General features: G+C 48.9%; 2 protein-coding genes across 2 annotated transcripts in view; one reads left to right on the top strand and one right to left on the bottom strand.

Annotated features, from left to right (window-relative positions):
- Positions 1-2,619, bottom strand: part of LOC139415884 (NHS-like protein 2) — a 141,349-nt gene extending 138,730 nt beyond the window's left edge. Inside the window, exon 1 of the mRNA XM_071164027.1 lies at positions 2,275-2,619. Coding sequence (XP_071020128.1) covers positions 2,275-2,551 — 277 coding nt within the window. The 5' untranslated portion in view covers positions 2,552-2,619. The remainder of the gene's footprint in view (positions 1-2,274) is intronic.
- LOC139415887 (ubiquitin carboxyl-terminal hydrolase 12-like) overlaps positions 1-11,646 on the top strand; it is a 356,199-nt gene that overhangs the window by 322,918 nt on the left and 21,635 nt on the right. The gene's annotated exons all lie outside the window — the stretch shown is intronic.

Genomic DNA, 11,646 nt, shown 5'->3' with positions numbered 1-11,646 from the left:
ACTGAGTCAGTGTGGAGGCTATATACAGGGGGTACCGGTACTGAGTCAGTGTGGAGGCTATAGACAGGGGGTACCGGTACTGAGTCAGTGTGGAGGCTATAGACTGGGGGTATCGGTACCGAGTCAATGTGGAGGCTATATACAGGGGGTACCGGTACTGAGTCAGTGTGGAGACTATATACAGGGGGTACCGGTACTGAGTCAGTGTGGAGACTATATACAGGGGTACCGGTACTGAGTCAGTGTGGAGACTATATACAGGGGGTACCGGTACTGAGTCAGTGTGGAGGCTATATACAGGGGGTACCGGTACTGAGTCAGTGTGGAGGCTATATACAGGGGGTACCGGTTCTGAGTCAGTGTGGAGGCTACATACAGGGTGTACCGGTACTGAGTCAGTGTGGAGGCTATATACAGGGTGTACCGGTACTGAGTCAGTGTGGAGGCTATATACAGGGGGTACCGGTACTGAGTCAGTGTGGAGACTATATACAGGGTGTACCGGTACTGAGTCAGTGTGGAGGCTATATACAGGGGGTACCGGTACTGAGTCAGTGTGGAGACTATATACAGGGTGTACCGGTACTGAGTCAGTGTGGAGGCTATATACAGGGGGTACCGGTACTGAGTCAGTGTGGAGGCTATATACAGGGGGTATCGGTACTGAGTCAGTGTGGAGACTATATACAGGGTGTACCGGTACTGAGTCAGTGTGGAGGCTATATACAGGGGGTACCGGTACTGAGTCAGTGTGGAGGCTATATACAGGGGGTACCGGTACTGAGTCAGTGTGGAGACTATATACAGGGGGTACCGGTACTGAGTCAGTGTTTAGGCTATATACAGGGGGTACCGGTACTGAGTCAGTGTGGAGGCTATATAGTGGGGGTACCAGTACTGAGTCAGTGTCATGCTATGTAATGTTATTAGACCAACACAAAGACAACATTATGAATTGAAAATCTTTGTCATTCATGACTGACGTTCCATTCTGCAATTGGAGAGTTGCTGAACTTACAATCTCATTATTGTCATACCAACATAGTAAATCACAAGTGTCCAATCTAAGTTACCATGGCACTTCACTCTGAGTTGCCATGGCACTTCACTCTGAGTTGCCATGGCACTTCGCTGTGAGTTGCCATGGCACTTCTATAACCTAGTGTGGTTGACCTGTTATTCCACCAGCAGCATCACATGAAAAGTGTTTCTCTATGTCTGACTGTAGGCATCATGACTGAGGTTCCACTCTCCAACTGAGAGCTGCTTAACTTTCAATATCTTTTTCACAGGAAATACATTTATTCTGTTCTGGGCCATGTGTTCAGTCTCTGGTAGCTGCCTTGGCTTGGTTTGGTTTGGTTTGGTTTGGCTTGGTTTGGTTTGGCTTGGTTTGGCTTGGTTTGGTTTGGCTTGGTTTGGTTTGGCTTGGTTTGGTTTGGTTTGGTTTGGCTTGGTTTGGTTTGGCTTGGTTTGGCTTGGTTTGGCTGAACTCAAGCCAACAGGGCAGAGCAGAAACAGAGGTCGACAGCCTCAGACAGAACTGCTGTCACTTTTATTAGGTCCCAAATGGCACCCATTAGTGCACTACTTTAGACCTGAGCCCTATTCCCTATATAGTGCACTACTGTTGACCAGAACCATATGGCACCCTATTCCCTATATAGTGCACTACTTTAGACCAGAACCATATGGCACCCTATTCCCTATATAGTGCAATACTTTATGACCAGAACCATATGGCACCCTATTCCCTATATAGTGCACTACTGTTGACCAGAGCCCTATTCCCTATATAGTGCAATAGCCTATAGTTCGTGTCGCACCAAGTGACTTGGCGACCAAGTATATTGGTTGGGTTGTCACTGTGACACAATGTTGTGGCACGCGCAGCGTTTCCAGTGGCCGCTGATGAAGTGTAGCTCATACCTTAAGGAATATAGACAATAGGCTACTGTTTTGTAACATGAATGGAATATGAGTAGGGGTTAAAAAACATAAGTCAAAAGACACAGAGTGAGAAACAACCGTTGAAAGCTGCAGAATGCACGGTTATGGCTAAGAAACGCACACAGTGATGTGATCGTCACCCTTTACAGTATAAACATAGCATGATTTCTTTCCTCCACCATGTCCAAGTTACCTCAAACAATAACTGGCGATTATGACTCTCTCTCCCACACATTCTCAACTAAAAGTTGACCTCAGTGAGTTGAGCTCACTCCTACGGCCACACAAGTTATATAAAATTATACAGTGTGATTAATTTCTTACTCTTTGGCGGTGGCTTTTTGGAGAGCGCGGTGATGTGCTGTTGTAAACTAATCACCTTGCCCTCGAGCGTTTCCGACCGGAGACAGACAGACACGAGCTCGCCCTCGAGCTCTTCCAAGATGCTGACGGACTGTCGGGATAAATCCGAGAGCTGTCGGAGCACCGAACACAGAGAGAACCCGCACACGTCCACCAAGTCCCCGAAATTCTCATTTGGCCTCTTCGTGTCGTTTCTACAGACATCCTTGGGAACTAGCGTGCGCTTGTAGAAGGGCATTTTCCTTCCACACGCGCAAACCCAGTCGAAATATTATCCTCCTAAAGAAGCGTGTAATCCGTGCGGCAACCTCTGTTATTGTTTTTGAAGAGGAGCCGTAGTAAGAGTTGTTGCGAGTCCAGTGCGTTCATTTTTTTTTTTGCATTGTGATTTGACTGTCCACGACGCGGTGCTCTCCGCCTCGAAACACCAGTATGGGCTAGGGTTGTTTGTCTCTGGTCTCCCGAAGCGAAACCTGCTGCGGGGGGGAGGAAGAGGAATCAAATCCTCTGGTCTGATCTGAGGACAGCAAGACGTCACCCGACCCCGCACGTTGCAAATATACTCTGGAACTTGAGACTATGTAAGCTATTTGACTAATTATCTAAACTTTTTAGGCGCCTTTTAACTAATGCCACTTATATAGAGAGGCAACCTCTCCATCTCTCACATCAAGTGCAAGATAGAGGCCTATTTTTTTTAGATACATAGACCTATCTATGTAGGCGGAGGCTATATCACCAATTTGGTCATACTTCCATGATTGAATAACTGGTGCCATCTAAGGAGGTCTTCTCAACATCTGTCCATCACATTCCTGTCTGCACGCACGCGCACACACACACACTCACTCACACCCTCCTCCGTTCATGGCAAATACTGACCCTCTCACCCTTATAGATGAAAGAAAACACCAATATAACCCAGTTGCTATCTCTCCATTTATCTCTTTCCATTTATCTCTTTCTCTCTCCATTTCTCTCTCTCCATTTATCTCTTTCTCACCATTTATCTCTTTCTCCATTTCTCTCTCTCTTGTCACGGCCGTGAAAAGAAGAGGACCAAGGTGCAGCGTGGTGAGTGTACATTTTCTCTTTATTTGGTAGACAGCTGTCCCTGGTAACGATAGACAGCTGCCCCTGATTGAGAACCCTACCCGGCCAAAACAAAGAAATACAAATAATAGAGTATAGAATACCCACCCCGACTCACACCCTGACCAAACCAAAATAGAGACATAAACAGGATCTCTAAGGTCATGGTGTGACAGTGGATCATCACTGGAGGCTTTTTGCCATGGATCATCACTGGAGGCTTTTTGCCATGGATCATCACTGGAGGCTTTTTGCCATGGATCATCACTGGAGGCTTTTTGCCATGGATCATCACTGGAGGCTTTTTGCCATGGATCGTCACTGGAGGCTTCTTGCCATGGATCATCACTGGAGGCTTCTTGCTATGGATCATCACTGGAGGCTTTTTGCCATGGATCATCACTGGAGGCTTTTTGCCATGGATCGTCACTGGAGGCTTCTTGCCATGGATCATCACTGGAGGCTTCTTGCCATGGATCATCACTGGAGGCTTCGTTCTTGGCAGAGGCACCGGATACACTGGGCTGTGAAGGTGCACTGGCGGTCTGGATGCCTCTATCCATTTCTCTTCCTCACCATTTCTCTCTCTCTCCATTTCTCTTCCTCACCATTTATCTCTCTCTCTCTCTCCATTCCTCTTTCTCACCATTTGTCTCTCTCTCTCAATTTCTCTCTCACCATTTCTCTCTCTCCATTTCTCCCTTTCTCTCTCTCCCTCTCCACTCTCTTTCTCCATTTTTCTCTCTCTCCATTTCTCTCTTTCTCTCTCTCGCAATTTCTTTCTTTCTCTCATTTCTCTCTCTCCATTTCTTTCTTTCTCTCTCCATTTCCTACTCTCGCTCTCCATTTCCTTCTCTCTCCTCTAGTCTCTCTGTTCTCTCTCCCTTTCTCATGCTCTCTCTCTCAGTGATGGAACAATAAGCTTTATGGGTCAGAGAGGAGTTTTCACAGCTGTACTTAGACAAGCATGGATAGAATGTTGGAAAAACTGTAATTCACCCAGGTTTTGGGAACACACTTCAACAACTCTCCACTGAGTGACTCTCTCTTTCTCTTTGACCCCCTCACCCCTCCCATCTCTCTCATGCTATCCCTCTCTTCCCCTCTGACCCACATTCCCTGCTTTCTCTCCACTCCAACTCTCAATTCTCTACTCTCTTTTCCTCTCTATGTCAACTGTGAACTCCCTTCATACACCAAAGGAGCACATCTCGTCCCCCTCAACCATCCCCAGCCCAGCAACAGTCCCCCAAGTCCCAGCAATCCCCCCAATCCCACCATCCCCCAGTCCCAACAATCCCCCCAATCTCAACAATCCCCCCCAGTCCCAACAATCCCCCCAATCCCACCATCCCCCCCAGTCCCACCATCCCCCCAGTCCCAACAATCCCCCCAATCCCAACAGTCCCCAAGTCCTAGCAACCCCCCAATCCCACCATCCCCCCAGTCCCAGCAATCCCCCAAGTCACAACAATCCCCCCAGTCCCAGCAACCCCCCCAATCCCAACAATCCCCCCAGTCCCAGCAATCCCCCCAGTCCCAGCAATCCCCCAAGTCACAACAATCCCCCCAGTCCCAGCAACCCCCCCAATCCCAACAATCCCCCCAGTCCCAGCAATCCCCCCAGTCCCAGCAATCCCCCCAATCCCACCATCTCCCCCGTCCCAGCAATCCCCCAAGTCCCAACAATAACACCAGCCCAGCCACAATACCCCAAGTCCCAACAATCCCCCCAATCCAACCATCCACCCAGTCCCAACAATCCCCCCATCCCCCCAGTCCCAACAATAACACCAGCCCAGCCACAATACCCCAAGTCCCAACAATAACACCAGCCCAGCCACAATACCCCAAGTCCCAACAATAACACCAGCCCAGCCACAATACCCCAAGTCCCAACAATAACACCAGCCCAGCCACAATACCCCAAGTCCCAACAATAACACCAGCCCATCCACAATACCCCAAGTCCCAACAATAACACCAGCCCAGCCACAATCCCATACTGCCGGGCCTACAGTATTCGGCGGGGCCTACAGTATTCAGCAGGGGCTATATGGCTGGGGCTACTGTATACTGCTGGTGCTACAGTGTACAACTGGGGCTACCGTATACTGCTGGGGCTATTTGGCTGGGGCTATACTGTAGCCCCAGCAGTATACTGCAGCCCCAGTCGTACACTGTAGCACCAGCAGTATACTGTAGCACCAGCAGTATGCTGTAGCCTCAGCAGTATACTGTAGCACCAGCAGTATACTTTAGCCCCAGAAGTATACTGTAGCCCCAGCAATATACTGTAGCCGCATTAGAATACTGTATCCACAGTCGTATACTGTATCCCCAGCCATATAGCCCCAGCAGTATACTGTAGACCCAGCAGTATACTGTAGCCCCAGCCATATAGCCCCAGCAGTATACTGTAGCCCTAGCAGTATACTGTATCCCCAGCAGTATACTGTAGCCCCAGCAGTATACTGTAGCCCCAGCCATATAGCCCCAGTAGTATACTGTAGCCCTAGCAGTATACTGTATCCCCAGCAGTATACTGTAGCCCCAGCAGTATACTGTAGCCCCAGCAGTATACTGTATCGCCAGCCGTATACTGTAGCCCCAGCAGTATACTGTAGACCCAGCAGTATACTGTAGCCCCAGCCATATAGCCCCAGCAGTATACTGTAGCCCTAGCAGTATACTGTATCCCCAGCAGTATACTGTAGCCCCAGCAGTATACTGTAGCCCCAGCCATATAGCCCCAGTAGTATACTGTGGCCCTAGCAGTATACTGTATCCCCAGCAGTATACTGTAGCCCCAGCCATATAGCCCCAGCAGTATACTGTAGCCCCAGCCGTATATTGTAGCCCCAGCAGTATACTGTAGCCCCAGCAGTATACTGTAGCCCCAGCAGTATACTGTAGCACCAGCAGTATACTGTAGCCCCAGCCATATAGCCCCAGTAGTATACTGTAGCCCAGCAGTATACTGTAGCACCAGCAGTATACTTTAGCCCCAGAAGTATACTGTAGCCCCAGCAGTATACTGTAGCCGCATTAGAATACTGTATCCACAGTCGTATACTGTATCCCCAGCCATATAGCCCCAGCAGTATACTGTAGCCCCAGCAGTATACTGTAGCCCCAGCCATATAGCCCCAGCAGTATACTGTAGCCCTAGCAGTATACTGTAGCCCCAGCAGTATACTGTAGCCCCAGCCATATAGCCCCAGCCATATATTGTAGCCCCAGCAGTATACTGTAGCCCCAGCAGTATACTGTAGCCCCAGCAGTATACTGTAGCCCCAGCAGTATACTGTAGCCCCAGCAATATACTGTAGCCCTAGCCGTGTGCTGCATCCCCAGCAGTATACTGTAGCCCCAGCAGTATACTGTAGCCCCAGCAGTATACTGTAGCCCCAGCAGTATACTGTAGCCCCAGCCATATAGCCCCAGCAGTATACTGTAGCCCCAGCAGTATACTGTAGCCCCAGCAGTATACTGTAGCCCCAACCATATAGCCCCAGCAGTATATTGTAGCCCCAGCAGTATACTGTAGCCCCAGCAGTATACTGTAGCCCCAGCCATATAGCCCCAGCAGTATGCTGTAGCCCCAGCAGTATACTGTAGCCCCAGCCATATAGCCCCAGCAGTATGCTGTAGCCCCAGCAGTATACTGTAGCCCCAACAGTATACTGTAGCCCCAGCCATATACTGTAGCCCCAGCCATATAGCCCCAGCAGTATACTGTAGCCCCAGCAGTATACTGTAGCCCCAGCAGTATACTGTAGCCCCAGCAGTATACTGTAGCACCAGCAGTATACTGTAGCACCAGCAGTATACTGTATCCCCAGCCCTATACTGTAGCCCCAGCAGTATACTGTATCCCCAGCAGTATACTGTAGCCCCAGCAGTATATTGTAGCCCCAGCAGTATACTGTAGCCCCAGCAGTATACTGTAGCCCTAGCCGTGTGCTGTAGATGCAGTTTATGCAGTCTGTCTGTGTTTTGACTATAAGGGACTAAGGGAGAGGGCGAGAGAGAGGTTGGGGAGGTAAAGAGAGGTGTCTCAGAAAGAGGGAGAAAAAAGGAGAGAGAAAGGGGGGAGGGGGAGAGGGAAGAGGCATGGTCTTTTTTGCACAATTGAAAACATCAACAGCAGAGCGAGAGAGAGGGAACAAGAAAGACAGAGTGGGATAGTTATTGTAAGGGGAAGGTAGGCTCCGTCATACAACACCATGTACAGTAGTCTGATCATGTTTCCCACGGCTTCTGATGGGATTTCCATAAACAGTGACCACATGAACACACTAACGCACACAGAGACAAACACACACACACATACACACACCATCCATCTGTCCATCACATGATGGAAGCACAATTGATTGGAAACATCTGTCCCCAACCCTTCCCTCCTTCCATGACTGTGTTCATTGTTTCTCGGCATGCCCAACCCACTTCATTGCTCTAACGTATGAGCTCAAACTCTTCCAGAATCACTCCGTCCCCCTCCTCCTTTTCTCCATCTCTACCACCCTAACAGTATTATTTTGCTTTCCTTTGAATGCATGTTATTTATTTATTTCTGTATGGCCCATTATTCCTCTGCCAAATGTACCCGTTTAAAGTGGACCTGGGTTCAAGTAGTATTTGAAATCATTTAAAATACTTTATCTGTGCTTGATTGAGCTTATCTGGCTTAATTGACCAATAGAATAGTCCCACAACTCTAAACCCCACCCACCTGGCATTCCAGGCAGGCTAAAGGAAACACTTAAAAGATTTAGTATTTAGTAGTTTATAGTTTATTTTATAGTATTTGAGCCCAGGTCTGGTCAAAAGCTGACTGGGTCTCTGGTGAATCCAAGTTCTGTTCTGTTCACATCAAATAGGTTGTTTTCTTTCTGTAGCCAGGACCAGAGCAGAGCAGGAGCCTGGCCAAGCTCACATTACACCCTTCAAACAGTGTGTGTGTGTGTGTGTGTGTGTGTGTGTGTGTGTACAGTTCTGCATCTCAAAAGAGAGGAGGATATTTCTGAGTATTACTTACCCTTTGTCCCTAGAAACAATGTCAATAAAGTTTAGAATGAAGAGACACAGGAGAGAAGCACTTCTTTGGTTTATAGTTAATCCATGAGGAGCTCTTTGATCAGGGGATGAAACACTATCAATTAAAAATGAGTTGATGCTGGACAGTAAACAATGCTGGAACTGCCTTTGTACAACAAACTTCCAGAAGTAAAGTTTGGAATGACTTCAAGCATCAAAGCCTGTGATCAGAACATCCAAAACGGTCAGTTATATTGAGTAGGTAGGTGGCAGGTAAATGAATGCTGGAACTGAATGATAAGTCACTCACAAATTCAGTTGAGACTAGACAAAGCTAATATAAATAACACAGCTGCATAGATTTCATTCAAACAAATGCACATATTCCCCCAATCTCTAGTGTCAGACGGTAGAATCCCTAGTGTCAGACGGTAGAGTCTCTAGTGTCAGACGGTAGAGTCTCTAGTGTCAGACGGTAGAATCTCTAGTGTCAGACGGTAGAATCTCTAGTGTCAGACGGTAGAATCCCTAGTGTCAGACGGTAGAGTCTCTAGTGTCAGACGGTAGAATCTCTAGTGTCAGACGGTAGAATCTCTAGTGTCAGACGGTAGAATCTCTAGTGTCAGACGGTAGAATCCCTAGTGTCAGACGGTAGAATCTCTAGTGTCAGACGGTAGAGTCCCTAGTGTCAGACGGTAGAATCTCTAGTGTCAGACGGTAGAATCCCTAGTGTCAGACGGTAGAATCCCTAGTGTCAGACGGTAGAGTCTCTAGTGTCAGACGGTAGAATCTCTAGTGTCAGACGGTAGAATCTCTAGTGTCAGACGGTAGAGTCTCTAGTGTCAGACGGTAGAGTCTCTAGTGTCAGACGGTAGAATCTCTAGTGTCAGACGGTAGAATCCCTAGTGTCAGACGGTAGAATCTCTAGTGTCAGACGGTAGAATCCCTAGTGTCAGACGGTAGAATCCCTAGTGTCAGACGGTAGAATCTCTAGTGTCAGACGGTAGAATCCCTAGTGTCAGACGGTAGAGTCTCTAGTGTCAGACGGTAGAATCTCTAGTGTCAGACGGTAGAATCTCTAGTGTCAGACGGTAGAATCTCTAGTGTCAGACGGTAGAATCCCTAGTGTCAGACGGTAGAATCTCTAGTGTCAGACGGTAGAATCTCTAGTGTCAGACGGTAGAGTCCCTAGTGTCAGACGGTAGAATCTCTAGTGTCAGACGGTAGAATCCCTAGTGTCAGACGGTAGAGTCTCTAGTGTCAGACGGTAGAATCTCTAGTGTCAGACGGTAGAATCTCTAGTGTCAGACGGTAGAATCTCTAGTGTCAGACGGTAGAGTCTCTAGTGTCAGACGGTAGAGTCTCTAGTGTCAGACGGTAGAATCTCTAGTGTCAGACGGTAGAATCCCTAGTGTCAGACGGTAGAATCTCTAGTGTCAGACGGTAGAATCCCTAGTGTCAGACGGTAGAATCCCTAGTGTCAGACGGTAGAATCTCTAGTGTCAGACGGTAGAATCTCTAGTGTCAGACGGTAGAATCTCTAGTGTCAGACGGTAGAATCCCTAGTGTCAGACGGTAGAATCCCTAGTGTCAGACGGTAGAATCTCTAGTGTCAGACGGTAGAATCTCTAGTGTCAGACGGTAGAATCTCTAGTGTCAGACGGTAGAGTCTCTAGTGTCAGACGGTAGAATCTCTAGTGTCAGACGGTAGAATCCCTAGTGTCAGACGGTAGAATCCCTAGTGTCAGACGGTAGAATCCCTAGTGTCAGACGGTAGAATCCCTAGTGTCAGACGGTAGAATCTCTAGTGTCAGACGGTAGAATCCCTAGTGTCAGACGGTAGAATCCCTAGTGTCAGACGGTAGAATCCCTAGTGTCAGACGGTAGAATCCCTAGTGTCAGACGGTAGAATCTCTAGTGTCAGACGGTAGGATCTCTAGTGTCAGACGGTAGAATCTCTAGTGTCAGACGGTAGAATCTCTAGTGTCAGACGGTAGAGTCTCTAGTGTCAGACGGTAGAGTCTCTAGTGTCAGACGGTAGAGTCTCTAGTGTCAGACGGTAGAATCTCTAGTGTAGATAATTATTCCCTCTCAAATTTAGCCACACACACTTCTTGTCCCTAAAATAAACCAGCCGAGGACATTGCTGTAGTGGTGTGTCAGAGATCATATGGTCAGTCATGTTGTGTTCCGTCCTGCCATCCATGCCCACCCGCCCCACAACACACACACACACACACACACACTCCATCTCCTGCAGGGTGTGTTGTGGTGTGTAGTGTCGACGTGAGTCCGTAGGCCAAGTTCCTGCTGGAGAATCAGGACGCTACACTAACTCTCACACACACAGACCGTGACACAGACACACTCTCTCTCAAACACAGTGACACACACTTCCTTCCCTAGGTGAGTGTGCAGGCCAAGTGGGAGGAACAGGCCGTCTCTCAGCAGGGTCCATATGGCCTTCTGGAGGACTTAGGAACAGGAGAGAGAGGGAGGAAGGGATGAGGTGACCAGCCTCCTGAACAGAGAAGGGAGGAGGGAGGGATAGAAGGAGGGTAGGAATGATAGAGGGACGGATGGAGGGATGAGGTGACCAGCCTCCTGAACAGAGAAGGGAGGACGGAGGGATAGAAGGAGAGTAGGAAAGATAAGAGGGAAGGGTGGAGGGAGGGGGGAAAGGATGGGGCCATGGAGACGTCAGGAAGAGGGGATAAGAGGGATGGAGAGACCAGCCACCTGAATAGGGAGGGAGGGATGGAGAGACCAGCCACCTGAATATGGAGGGAGGGAGGGATGGAGAGACCAGCCACCTGAATAGGGAGGGAGGGAGGGATGGAGAGACCAGCCACCTGAATAGGGAGGGAGGGAGGGAGGGATGGAGAGACCAGCCACCTGAATAGGGAGGGAGGGAGGGATGGAGAGACCAGCCACCTGAATAGGGAGAGAGGGAGGGATGGAGAGACCAGCCACCTGAATAGGGAGGGAGGGAGGGATGGAGAGACCAGCCACCTGAATAGGGAGGGAGGGAGGGATGGAGAGACCAGCCACCTGAATAGGGAGGGAGGGAGGGATGGAGAGACCAGCCACCTGAATAGGGAGGGATGGAGAGACCAGCCACCTGAATAGGGAGGGAGGGAAAGAGAAGGGCTGACGGGCTCCAGCCGTCACACACTCTGGGTGCATTTCAATAGTCTA

This window comes from Oncorhynchus clarkii, chromosome 9 (genome assembly GCF_045791955.1).
Source record: "Oncorhynchus clarkii lewisi isolate Uvic-CL-2024 chromosome 9, UVic_Ocla_1.0, whole genome shotgun sequence".
Classification (NCBI taxonomy): Eukaryota; Metazoa; Chordata; class Actinopteri; order Salmoniformes; family Salmonidae; genus Oncorhynchus; species Oncorhynchus clarkii.
The sequence above is the reverse complement of the archived record's forward strand: the minus strand, read 5'-3'. Positions and strand labels throughout refer to the sequence as shown.